The sequence below is a fragment of the Alligator mississippiensis genome, chromosome 1, assembly GCF_030867095.1.
Source record: "Alligator mississippiensis isolate rAllMis1 chromosome 1, rAllMis1, whole genome shotgun sequence".
Taxonomy (NCBI): Eukaryota; Metazoa; Chordata; order Crocodylia; family Alligatoridae; genus Alligator; species Alligator mississippiensis.
Genome location: NC_081824.1, coordinates 42,004,460 through 42,018,407, shown reverse-complemented (window position 1 = coordinate 42,018,407; position 13,948 = coordinate 42,004,460). Strand labels below are relative to the sequence as shown.

At 43.1% G+C, this 13,948-nt stretch overlaps 1 protein-coding gene across 8 annotated transcripts; it reads right to left on the bottom strand.

Annotated features, from left to right (window-relative positions):
* Positions 1-438: 438 nt before the first annotated feature.
* Positions 439-13,948, bottom strand: LOC109283419 (protein CLN8-like). 8 transcript variants are annotated; one of them, XM_059730081.1, is made up of 4 exons: positions 13,872-13,948; positions 9,013-10,117; positions 6,875-7,541; positions 439-1,179 (listed from the first exon to the last, which is right to left on the bottom strand). In XM_059730081.1, the coding sequence occupies exons 3-4, from the start codon at positions 7,415-7,417 to the stop codon at positions 856-858; spliced, it is 867 nt and encodes a 288-aa protein (XP_059586064.1). In that variant the 5' UTR covers positions 7,418-7,541; positions 9,013-10,117; positions 13,872-13,948; the 3' UTR covers positions 439-855. The 8 variants fall into 8 exon arrangements, with proteins under 8 accessions (XP_059586064.1, XP_059586059.1, XP_059586055.1 ...); XM_059730076.1 differs by lacking the exon at positions 13,872-13,948 and adding an exon at positions 13,421-13,525 and having other exon boundaries at positions 8,961-10,117; XM_059730072.1 differs by lacking the exon at positions 13,872-13,948 and adding an exon at positions 13,421-13,525.

Below are 13,948 nucleotides of genomic sequence, written 5' to 3'. Positions count from 1 at the left end.
CTTGAAAATGGGGACCACACTGGCCCTTTTCCAGTCTTCCAGAACCTGGCCTGTGCACTATGAGTGTTCAAATATTCCCACCAGTGGCTGTGCAATGACGTCAGCCAGTGCCTTCAGTACCCTCGGATGGAGCTCATCTGGGCCTGCCGACTTAAACGCATCCAGTTCCTCCAAGTGCCTCTGCACCATCTCAGGGTCTACGCCTGTATGGAGTGGTCTCAGTGTGGAGTGGTCTACTGGTTAGAGTACAACAGGTATTCTGTATTCCAGACCTAGTTTCAATGTCAGAAATAAAAGTCAGTTTTCAATATCAGCTGCTTCCATGATCCTGAAATGGTCTTAATTCTGCTCTTCCCTAAAGAGATGTGGTGTGGCTTAATTAGGTATTCAGAAAATATTTGGAGAATCCTACGATGAAAAATGCTAGAAGACTGGATATAATTTTTGCTGCCTTTTATTACAGAATGGAGCAACAACATTCAATTTGTAAAAGATTGTCAGCATAAATCCTGATAAAGTAGTCTAAGATTTTTGGTGTGTGTATATGAATATACATAAAAAAGCTATACTTTTCAACACTTTTGGTATACAAGTATGGAATTCTGATAGCAAGTTAAAGACTAATCAACATGTACACTGAGTTATTGTAACTAATTTTCTTTTTTTGAACTCATTAAAAAAACTTGCATTTAGTGGTGCACCAATAGAGATTTTGGAGGCCAATACCAATAGCCAATTTTTAAGGAGGGATATCGGCTGATACGGATATCAGACTGATGCATCAGTGCAGCTCTACTTGCATTATATTCTTCTGGTGTTATTTTGCTTCTAAGCTAACAGCCAGCTGTTTCAGTATTATATCCTCTTCTTTTGGATTGTTTCACCATTCAGCTTCCCAAACTGTCCATTTTTCACTTCTGCATGTGGAAAATTCCAGTCAGTTGGACTGACAACATGCATAGTCCTTTTATACGTCATGTAAGGGTTAAAAATAATTGACACAGAAGCTAATCCCAGGAATAAGATGATAAAATACAGAAGTCCAAGGTTTTCCACCACATCATTCCAATTGGAAATACACACCCACCACATGTGATAAGTAAGCATCATACGGCAGTGAAACAGATGGATCACTAGCCACTCGTTTGCCTTCCAGAAAATGGTATGAGAATAGCCAGCCTGGAAAACACAGAGACAAGAAATGAGATTGCTGCTTCAAGACAACAATGCACATGGTCTTTACAAAGCAGAAGCAGGGGTGTAATTACCAGGGTCCTTGCCCTAGGTGGCAGAAGCAGCAGCAGGGGCTGGGGTGGCAGTGGCAGCAGATGAGTTTCCCATGACTGTTCTAATAGAAAATGCTCAAGTAGGAAATAGAACATAATCCTAAAACAGGATACCCCTCCCAAGCCTTAACTGCTAGGCTAGATAGTGGTTATCAGACTTGAGCATGCTCTGTCCTTTAGCTCCCCTGAACCTGTCTTTTCACAGTGAGTCAACAGGAGGGGTGGAAAATGTTTGAATTCCCTCAGGCTGTGGGCAGTCTAGAACATAAATCTTCCATTTCTTGGGCATGTCGTCTAATCACCAGGTTATGATACAAATGGGAACTTCTTCCTTCTCTTCCAGCAGGTTCATTTTACAGCCTCATTTTTCAAATTAAAAACAGAGCAAAAGGCCTGAAGAGAAACATTATATAATAGAGCCTAAAAAATATGTATCATTATTAATACATTATAGGTTTAGATTAAGACTGTTAGTAGTAACAGTAGTAATTGACATCACTAAACTTACTACAGTTTTCCTATAGTAGATATATTTGTGTTATGTTTGTTGGAGGAGTTGTAAAAACAAAGAGAAAACTGTAAAACAAGGTGAAAAGAAACACTGGTGTCAAGCAACAGGCCAAAATGGTGAAGGGAGATAAGAAAACATATTTACTAAAAGCTGTAATTTTCCTAAGGACATAAATCCAATTCCCATGTCTCAATAAAACAAATACATTTAAATAAACCAAATCAGAAAAGGTTTACTAGAGCAACCCATGTATAAATATGTGGAATGGACTGGAAATAAAATTGAAGAACTCAGTAAATCCAAGACCACCTGCTGCCAGGCTACATGTCAAACTCCTCTGCCCAGGCAGTATAGGTGAAAATCTATCTTGCATGATCACGGGTAGCCAGATAGACAATGGGATAACCATTTATTCTAGTGCTTTATCATGTAAAACACAAGTGATCAGACTGTAGACCTTTTGCCTCTTTTGTCAGTAGACAACCTACTAAACACCTACAATGCAGGTAATAACTATGGCTCATAATTCCAATTAAGGACCTGCGTAGAAGTAGAGATGTGAAAGCCTGGAAAAGAGAGAGACCTTTTGGGAAAAAAAAAACCCTTTTTCTCCCATTTTTTCTCCTGGAGGGCTTTTTTTGTTTTCCAAAAAATTGGAAAAATGGGAAGTTTTTGGAAAAATGTAGAAAAACCTCTTATGAAATGTTTTCTTTTACAATGATGAATAAAATGTTTAAGACAAAGTGTTCATGTATTGCTACCCTTGGAGTTGGAGGGAACCTCCCTCCTCCTGGCTCTGTGACCTTGAGATTCACAGAAGTACAGAATCAGCACAAAGGAGCTAAAAGAAAGTATATTTCTTTATTGAAAGCTAAGGGTTTAAATTTCTCTGAATTCAGTATATTAAACTATATTTTTAGCTGCATTAGTATATTTTCATAACCTATGTAAGTCATAATTGAATTCCTATTAATCTGTTTTGTGACAAATCACCCAACCTTATGTTACCTCTCAGCTCCATGTTGTTGGGGAACCCTGGCACAGGACGCAGCCTGTCTGACTCACAAAGAATCCCTTCCCCCCCCCCCCCAAAACAAAACTGATTAAGATGCAGTGGGAGACATACCTAAAGCCCTCCAGATAAGGGAGCAACTGCCCTAGGTCTCATTTGCAACTGAGGTGGAACCAGATGACCATACATTTACATGGGAGATGGAGAACAGAAAGCCCGAAGCAAAGACTACAGTGAACTCTGGGATCAGAGAAGCAGGGGAGCACTGCATGATGGGGAATCTGTGCTCCAAATGCTAATCAACTCACATTTTCACACACCCAGCTCAGCATTTATCAGACCAGTTCTAATCTGGATTTACAAAGGACCTTCCCCTCCTCCCCCCTCCCCCTGCCCCCCAATCTAACCAGAACTAAGCAGAAGTAAAGTTGTTTAATAGGCATCTCAGGCCGTACATTTCCCCAGTCCCACTATGGGAGGCCTATCTAAACTTGACTGACTAAAACTCAGTTGCTGGGTTAGGGAATGCTGAAGCAAGAGACCGAGTCAGAGGGGGTATGGGCAACACTTGAACAAAGGTAAAGGGTTCATCACAGCGTCCAGCCCATTGGAGCCCTGACCACAAGTGTTATCATACTTTTCCTGGGATGATTGGTGGAAGTTCTCCCCACAAAAGGTTATGACTGCCTTAAGTCTGTTAATAAGACTATAGTAAGATCTGGAAAAGTCATGCTAAGCTAAAGCTGAAACTTGTTCACAAGTAAAAATCCAAAACCCTGATGCTGCAAGCTATCTATTGTTTCCGAAGAAACCATGAGATATCCCATCAGTATATCTGCTATCCATAGGAATTTCAAGCTGGCTCTTAAGTGTCTGGTTACTCCTTAACCTTATGTTTTCCTGATTATCAATCAGTTTCTTGAGATGTTCCAGACCAGATAACCCCTTGTCGATAGAAAAGATAATTATTTACACTATTAAGAATGCTTTGAAGAAGCTAAACTGAGGGTATAAAAATCTGAAAAAAAAGCAACGAAGTGTGTGTGTGCTTCAAGAGGAGAAGTCTCTCTGACACCATCTGCTGTTGTTCTTGAGAAGCTGGAAGAAACAGATCATCTCCCTTCAAAGATTGTGCTAAGAACTTTACCTGTCAGCATTGCAACCCAAGTGCCTTGGACTGGTGAGATCCCAGCTCTCTCTCTCTCTTGTCTCTTTTCTCTCTACGCATAGATTTCTAAACCTGAACTGTATTAGTTAAGCTTGAGCTAAGTTTCCCCAAATACTTAGTGAAACCAGGGTAGTACTGTAATTGTTTGTGTTTGTTTTTCTTTTGCATGTCTATTACTACTAGTACCATTATATATTTCATATGCTCAGCAATACGTAAATTTTATAGTCAAACTGGTAGTAACTGGGTATATTTTTCCTTCTCTACTTCTCCTTCCCCACTTGCTCTGCAGCAACACTTCTTTTACCTAAGCTAAAGATCCCTGTGAAGCCCAAAAATACTGTGGGGTCTGCTCATCAAGAGCCTAAAGATTGAGACGTGCTGAGTTTGAAACACATAAGGGGATCAGCTTGTACAGGCTGATTGACCCAGTTTGGCTCAGACATGCCCTAATGAACTGAATGCTGGCCCATGAGGGTGTCAGCTGGACACCCAGCCGGATTCAGAGGTATTCTGTTTACCTGTGTGCTTGTGTCTGACTGCAGTTTATTGTTGCTCTGATGAACTGATTCTTGGTATATGAGGGTGTCAGCCTGTCCATGCTGATCAACCCGGCTGGGTCAGGCATGTCACATTAATTTGTGTGTGTTTGAGTGGATGACTGATTTGGTGACTGGAGGAACCCAGCCCCATTGAAACTGAGTCCTGCAAGATAGCTCCATTGGAGGTGAGGACTTGCAGAAGAGAGATATACAGCTCTGTACAGAAACACAAGTAACACAAGCAGCACATTGGTAGAATTACAAAGACCCTAGAAATGTATCCCTAATAAATGAGCACACCCCAAGGTGATGGGCAAATCTGGTAACACTTAGCAGTGAGGTGAGGCCTGCAGGGCAGGGAAGGTCTTCACAGTTAACTCTGAGGAGGCCTCTCCTCCATCCATTACTAAATGTGTACATGCTGTAGCTTAGTGTTTATATATGCAAACTAGCCACTAAATTACATGCGTCTTTGTTCTCCCTCAGCAAAATCGTGCAACCAACTTCTAGCATATGGAAGCATTTCCACACTGAAAGTTATTCTGAGAAAAAAATGTGACTTGCAAATACTGTCAAATGAAATATGTGTTTTCAAATCCTACTAGGATGACCAAACACATCCTTTTATGTAAAGAGTGTCCTGCAGACATTAAAAAAATCCTCCATGGGTGTAAGTGAGGAGGTAGATCATGATGATGAAAATGCAGGTAGCTCTTTCCAACGTTCTTGATCCAGAAGTCCTCCTACCGCTGCTGCTGTGTCTTCTTCTATAACATCAGCATCGCAAAGGTGTCCCAATCAACAGCCTCAAGTAACCCAATACTGCAACCAACTGTATACAAAAGACTCTCAATAGCTTCATTTGTAGACAAGATGACACCTGAAAATCAGGAAAATAATTGCCCATGCTGCTGCAAATCTCTTGGATCCAAGATTCAAAGGCAGAAATGTTAGTGATGATAGCACGGCTACTATTTGACTGGATCACAAAACAAGCAACACACTTAGGACTTGATGTTGGAAAGGTACTTTCAAATGTTGCAGATTACAGAACATCTTCAGGTATTTGGTCCAGGAATACAGTCTCGAATTCTGCCAAATATATCCCTCCTGCAACATGGTGGCAAGGCCTTTATACGACACTGCCTCTGACTCCTCTTGCTTCTCACCTGCTTCAGATTCCTCCATCTTCTGCAGCATGTGAAAGAAACTGGTCTATGTTTGGGTATACTCAAGCTATATTAAGAAATAAACTAACATGTGAAAGAGTAGAGAAGCTCGTCTCAGTCTGGGAAAATCTTCAGTTTTCAGAAGTCCATGAAGATGATAAAAATGAAGGATCAGAAGAAGCAGAAACTGCTGATAGTGATAGCTCAGAAAATGGGACTGATTAAATAAAGTTTCATGTAGCAAATTTGTACTCAATGAGTCTTGGAGTTTTTTTCACTTTTTCTCAGCTCTTTCTCTAAAAACCAGTGCTTTCTGTATCTGCTTGACACAGTGGAGGAGACTAAGTCCAGAATACATATTAACTTTCTCTGTTTCACTACAATGTTGACAGTTTCTTACCTTTTCAACTTTAATTTTTGCCTGCCTCTTATAAAATGGCAAAAACTAAGAGATGCTAGGTTCGTTAGAGTTCAGTAGCCTGTAGCTTCATTTGTAACAAAAATTAAAAACATTTTAAAATAAATTAAATTAGTAAATTTGTAATTATTGTCTGAATAAACTATACTTTTAAATTTAATAAATACACCAAACACGATAATTTTATGAGCAAACCAAGTTACACATAATACATTTTATGTTCTTAAACTAACAAAGTGAATTTAGATCTGCAAAGGGTGGTAAGAAAATAAGTATTGGATATATTTCAATTTTTCAAAAAAAATTGGGGAAAAAAACATTTTTTTCCCATGGCTTCAGCATTTCTGGAAATTTTACATCTCTACCTAGAACTTGTCACTTAAAAATGAGCTTTTGGAATTGCCACTCTGAGGCACCTATCTCTCTTCATGTATTGCAAAGGGAGTCAGGACACCTAACTCCAGATTCTGGATTCAACTCCAGCAGCCAGGTGCCTGCAAATTATGCATTGTAGTGCCTTACTAGCAGGGATTTAACTCTTGCTGACTTTAGCCCTATTTAACTACTTTTCAGGGGCTTAAATTCAATATGGTTTGATTCACTTCCAATTTCAAAGAAAAATTCCCTCTCAATCCTAGAAGTAATCTTCCAATTTGGAGGCTAGTATTTCTTTGCTTGTGGGTTTGTATAAGGGGAACTGGCAACGTCTGGATTACAAGGGCAATTTCTATTTTAACTAATGAACACAAGGCAATGATCAAATCTTACCTTTAAAAGCAGCCAGGAGATGCAGGTGGTCGGAGTACTCATCTCAAGTAGCATGCCCATCAAGGGTAGGTAGTGTCCAGACTTGGTGTTAAGTATCAGACCAAGCAAGCCAACAAAGGCAAGGAAATGATGTACTACTACAAATGCATCAAATGTCTTGAAAATAAAGTTAGACAAATGAACGGCTACATTTTCAAGTAAGAAGAATCCAGATGCTATTAAGCAGGTAAACCAGCTCCATTTCTGCTGTGAATATACTTTGTCAGCTTGAAAAACAGGATCTATGAGTAAGGCCCACAAGCCAGAAACCCAACTCTGAAGTCCAAAAACACCACGTGTGACTTTTATGTTCCAGAAGACTTTCTCCTTTGATGGCAAGGTACGGTAAGTGACACTGATCCAGGAGGACAACAAGTGAGACAGAAGAAACACTCCTAAGTAGAAGAAAAAGCCAAGTACTACTAAAAAAAAACGAACTTCCCACAGAAGATAGTCCCAATCAAACATCGTATTCGGCATTGCATCTTCATTTGCAAGATCCATTTCTTCTGTCTGCAACTCAAAAGTCTTCAGTGAAAAGCTTTAAAAACCCACAAGTGTGCTGATCTACTTTAGGTCTACATAGCCAGTCTCATTACGTAGAGCAGAAACCACACACTCTTTTTGTCTATGATTAAAACAAACACACAACATTGGTAAGAATGTATGTACATTATGGCAGGCTCAGCATTTTCAGGACAGTTAAGAATACTATTTTCATGGATATTGTACAAACCATAAAGAAACTGCTTTCTTGAAGATAATTAGCTAAATATATAAAGAAGAAGATGTAGCATTAAGAAAGAAACCCTGTTTTCTTACTTGCAGAACTTGGATGAACACAAGGTCTTGCAATGTACAATGTCTACTGTAATAATGTCTTGTCCAGAGTGGAAACAGGAGGCAGGCAGGGGCACCTGGGGCTGCCTTCCCCAGACAGCAGGCCCCTAGGCACCTCCTCTGCTGGGTTATAGAAAATGAGGGTTGGGAGGGACCTCAGCTGGCCACGTCTAATCCAACCCCCTGCTCAAAGCAGAACCGGCCCCAACTAGCTTATCCCAGCCAAGGCTTTGTCCTTCAACTATCTACAATGTAACATTCTTCCAGTTATTTTTCCTTACTATTCTTTCCCATTACTGCTAAATATGTAAAACACACTGCAATCTTCTCTGTCCCCAGCAGCTGCTTCCTGCCCTTGGACATGGGAATAGTGCGCAGGCAGATGTGCAGGGAGGATCTAGGCTGTGCAGGTGCAGAGTGCAGTGGCGGAAGGGGTGCCCACATGGGTGTGTGGTGCAGTGGTGGAGGAGAAAAAGGAAAGGATGGATGAGGAAGTGCCTGTGCAGTGCAGCAGTGGAGGCAGGGGTGCCTGTGTGGGATGTACTGCAGTGACAAGGGCATCTGCGTGGCAAATGGATCAGGCACCTGTAGCTCACCGTTGTGCATAAGCAACACGTGGCCCTTGCGGGTGCAGCCTGTGGCTTGCGCAGCATGTGACCACTGTGAAGTAGAACAGTTTAAAAGATATGACATGTTCATGCTACAGACACTTCATCCACGTCCTAGCAACAAGAGAGAGAGCCTCTCTGACAAAACAGTATAAAGTAGTCTCGGCATCAACAACTAAGCTCTGCACTTAATATATTCATCTACATACACACCCAGAAAATAAAACTACGGTTAGAAATCATTTGTGTTACAAGTTTAACATTAAGTGCAATAAAGAAGCTCAAAGCTACCAAAGATGTGGGTTTTCTGGAAAATTTTCCAATGCCCTAAATAGAGCATGATCTGATTTAGCATGTTTATTTCACTTATATTTAGTAAACAAAACTAAAAAAGTACCCCCATGTTCATTTTATGTCCCAATAGCCAAAAGTATTTGAACTGAAGTATCTGATTAGGAACTAAATTGAATACAGCACACTTAATGTGGTTTAAATGTTATATCCAAACAAATCCAAAGCTTTATGTGGAAATAAATTATTTTTACTCTAATACTTGTAAAACCATAAAGAGAATACACAATAGCATGTACTTCCCTTACATTGTTTAAATTTAAGAAAAAAACCCCAAAGCACTGAAAACTGTTGACACACCAATTTTAGCACACCCAAAGAACTGTGCACGATATATCATGGTTGTCCATTCATTTACTTCAACAGAGTTTAACTCTCTTCCACTGAGGTCACTGCGGCACCTCCAGTTTCACTGTCACTGTCTGTAGAATCACTCGCACTTATTAGTTCCATCACAGAATCAGACTGAGGCAAATCTAATTCAAAACTACTTGAACCACATTCTCTTTCGCTAAAGGATGGTTTTACCAATGAGTCTCTGGGCAAGGGCAACTTTTCATCACACTGCATCTTCTTCACTAATTGTGCTTCTGACTGATTCTCCAGAAGCAAGAGATTTTGAGAAACAGAAACAAGCTTAGCAGTGCATTCATTTGTTAGTCTATTTCTCCTTTCTGTCTTGAGGTGAAATCAAATTATTAAATTTAGCTATGAGTGAAGAGATTGAAAGTGCAGGCCCCTCCAGGGTACAAGCCTTTGTATCTGATAATGTGAGTAACATGAAAGCTGCATGGCAAATATTAAAGGCAAAGTATCCTCATTTAATGTATTTGGCTGTCTTGCTCATGGGTTGAATCTTCTGACAAAGGACATAGCCTGTATACACCTGTGTGATGAGAAGATTTGGTAGCAATTGCTTTCGGGAATATTGGCTCAGGTGTCGCTAACATAATGTTCAATAAAGGATTTCCTTGTATATCAGTCCATCCATCTGACATCAGAGTCAGTGATTCTGCTTGACCAATCCTTTGAATAACCATTGTTTGAACTCAGTCATACTCTCTATTCAAGAAAGAATGTGATAAGCAACAATGTGGCGGTGGTAAATTAGTTTCTAATGTTCCTTCCACTATTGATTTTCAGTTATGGAAAGAGGTATACCACTTGCAAATATAGCTCGAGCTAATGTCTCATCTACTTTTTCTTGATGTCCTTTTGACATTTTGTCCACAAACCCTGATAAAAAGCTTGACTATTTTGAACAGCTACTCGTGGTGGATCGCATATCTGGTGACAGTGATCTTGAAAGCGAGGATCCTGCTTCTTCTTCCCCCAGACCTGGCAGCTCAACATTTTCGTTTTCCATTTTTTGCGAATCTACTATTTCACTTGAGCTACCAAGTTCCTGCAACAAAAGGGAGAAAAATATTATTTTAGCCTATTCTGGTCTGGCCTCATCCATCAGAAGGAGGAGAAGTGGCAGGGAGCTTGCTTCCCCACCTTCCTGCCAGAAAGAACACTCTGCTGCTCACCTTGCTGCTCAGTTGCCCTGGGACTGCAGAGCCAGAGGGAAGTATAGTCTGGCTCTGCCATCAGCTAGAGGGCTAAGCTTGCTTGGCTGGGTTGAAATAGTTAACTATTTATCTATTATGTAATTTTTTTAAAAATTATTTTTAAACGTAAGCCACTTTGGGTGCTTACTGCAAGCAGAAAAGCAGGATACAAATATTTTAAATAAATAAATAAATAGCCCAAAGTTGCATCGACAACTTTTAAAATTATAATGTTTTAAAACAATATAGATGTTAGTCTATACTGTATGTTATTTATCATATTAATTTGTTTACTTACATAGGATTCCTGAAGTAGACTTTTCTCAGATGATGTTTTTCCACCACTTCATTGTGCTTTCTGTATGTGGCTTGTACTCTTTCAGGGCTGTTTCTACATGCTATTAAATGTTTCTTCATTCTTGCTGCGTTGTTAGCATACTCCTGCCCTCAATATTTACATCTACCAACTTCCTTCCTTCCTTCAGTGGCTTGAACTTCACTATAATGATGCTACACACCAGTTGTTTTTTTGGGGGGGTTAGGCATTATTATGACTACTTCAAACCAAAAGCACTAAAAAAAACCTAACAGATCTTATGCAAACACTTCCAACTTCCCCAACTCAAGAAAAGAAATGAGACACTGCTTTGTGTATTTGCTGAACTAAAAAAGAAACAAAAATTAATCACAGTTTTGGTTTTGCTTTCACTTGCAGTCTGAGATGAAATAAGAATTTTAGCTTTGTTTTTTATTTGACATACACAGCCAATTAGGTGAATTCATAACTTGATTTTTGGTTTGGATTATTGTGTGAGTGTATTTACTCTCCTGTTTACAAATCAATAAAACATAGGTGTACTCTCTCACACAATTCCTAGGGATAATCACCTGAAAAACATTAATTACAACTTTGAAACTGCCAAGCTTGCCTAATATTGTATTGGCATCCATCCATTTTTACTAATGAATTTTATGAAACAATGAATTTTTTAAAATAGAAAATTTCCCACAGAAAATAAAGCATTGGAAAATTTTCCGCCCCACATCTCTGGGTGTAGGGTGGTCTAAGAAGCATTTCCATCTCTAATCCCAGCCCCAAAACTGTTCCGTATTCAAGTCATTATATTTAGTACAGTGGCTTGTGGGGCTGTCAGCTGGCAGCCTAGCAAGGCCTAACTGTACTTTGGGCCAGGAAAGACTAAGGTCAGAGATGTCCAGGAGAGTGCCACGGAGGCATGACATGGAATGGTCCAACCTGGATTTCCAGACATAATCTGAGCCCAAGAGCCAGTTCCTTATTTGAGCCATTATACTTAGTACAGTGGGTATGCGGGGCTGTCAGTTGGCAGGCTGGCACCAAAAAATCACGTTTTGGGTCAGGTGAGACTCTGGTCAGGTATGTCCAAGAGAGTCCCCTGGTGCCACAGAGTCATGGTGTGGGGTGGCTCAAAATAGATTTCCTTCCATAATCCCAGCCCAAAAGCTAATTCCCCACTTCAGCCCATATACTCAGTACAGTGGGAAGCAGGGGAGGGGAGGAGGGGTCTGTCAGCTGGCAGCTTGGCACGGCCAAGCCATGGTTTGGGCTGGGCAAGACGATCTAGTCAGAGATGTCCAGGAGAGTCCCTTGGTGGTATAGAGGCATGATGTGGGGTGGCCCAAAAAAGTTTTCCAACCATAAACCCAGCCAAAACTGGTTTCTTATTTGAGCCCATATACTTAGTACAGCGGGCATGGGGGAACTGTCAGTTGGCAGCCTGGTATACACAAACTGCGCTTTGGGCCAGGAAAGACCCTTGCCAGAGATGTCCAGGAGAGTTCTCCTGTGCCACAGAGGCATGGTGTAGGGTGACCCAAGAAGGATTTCCAGGCATAACCCAAGCCCAAAACCAGTTCCTTATTTGAGCCATTATACTTAGAACAGTGGTTGAGGTGCTGTCGGTTGGCAGCCTGGCATGGCCAAAGTATAGCCAGAGTCCCCCGGTGGCACAGCGACATGGGGTGGAGTGGCCCAAAAAGGATTCCCAATCATAACCTCAGACCAGAAGTCAGTTCCTTATTCAAGCCATTACTGTATTTAGTACAGTAGGCATTGGAGGCTGCCACTTCGCAGCCTAGCATGAACAATCTGTGCTGTGCACAAGGCAAGACTCTGGTCAGATGTGTCCAGGAGACTGCCCCGGTGCCACAGAGGTACGATGTGGGGTTGCCCAAAAAACAGGATTTCTAGCCATAATCCCATCCCAAGAGCCACTTCCTTATTCGAGCCATTATACTTAGTACAGTGGGCACAGGGGTGTCAGTTTGCAGCCTGGCATGGCTAAACTGCGCTTTGGATCAGGCAGGACTGTGGTCAGGGTTTTTTGGGACAGTCTCTCAGTGACAAGAAGTTTGGGGTGGCCCAAGAAGCACTTGGTCCCATAATCACATCTTAATCTGACCTTTATTTACGGCTCTGTACTTGATGTGGGATATTATTTTACATATTAATTAGTACATATGCATAGCTAATGAATTTCTCTCTATATAAAACATGCAATTCATTAATAACTACCTTTTTTAAGTCTAGATTAATTTTGAAAAAGGAACCAGGAACCAACTTCAGCCTCATTAGAAACCCTGTCCTGGGGGTAGGGGCTGCTCTCAGGAAGAAAAGCAATGCAGGATCATCCCCTGAGCTGATGTGCAGTCACCTGGACATCCTCCTCCTGAACTCAGCAGCAGAAGGGGAAGGAATTTCACCCCGTGGGCGGACCGGGGTTTTGTCCTCTCCTGCACCAGGTCCAAAGCGGAGGACCTGGAGGGTCCCTGCAGGAGCACCCTGAGGAGCGGGCGCGGGCTCCTGGTGGTGCCAGCTCCGCGTTGCCAGGAGGCAACAGGCAGAGCCCAGAGGCCGGAGCGCACGGGGGAGCTGGGGCCAGGGCCGGGACCACGCTGGGTCCTTATGGACGGAGCAAGAGCCGGGAGCTCCGGGTGAGGAGGCGGCCCCGGCCCCGGCCCTTCCGCCGCACCGCGCAGGGGAACGAGCCCCGGGGCCCCGCCGCCCGGGCACAGACCGCTGCAGCCGTCGGGCGCTGTCCGCAGCGCAAGGCGGGGCGGGGAGGGGAGGGGAGGGGAGGGGAGGGGAGGGGAGGTCCGGCCAGGCCGCTACTCACCGCCGGGCCCGTGCGGCCTCCCTGGTCCCGACTTCCGCCCTTTTTGAAACAGGAAGGCAGGACACGTGCCCGCCTGTTCCTCGGGCCAGCAGGAGCGGAGCGGAGAGGGGCGGGCCCTCCCCTACTGCCTTTCCGCCGGGCCCCCCGCGCAACCCCACCCCGCCACCGCGCCGCACTCGCTGGGGAGGGCACCAGGGCGGGGAGCGCCGAGCCCAGCACAGACCTGGGGGCGCCTGCCCCCATGGACTCCTCGGGGCTGTGCACGGTGGCGAGGAGCCGCCCTCCCCCGCGCCACCAGGGCGAGCTGTCCCGGTCCCAGCCCTGCACCCACGACCCCATGCACTGTCCCGGCTGGGCTGCGGCCCCCGCCCCAGCCCCTGCCCCACTCCCTCCCTCATCCTAAGGGCCTCAGTCTGCACCCTCCCATGTCCCTTGCGCCCCATAGGCTTACCTGCAGGGACTTGCTCTCCCCACTGCCCAGCGCTTTCAGGCCACGTGCATGTCTGTGGGCGCGCAGGTGCATGTGGC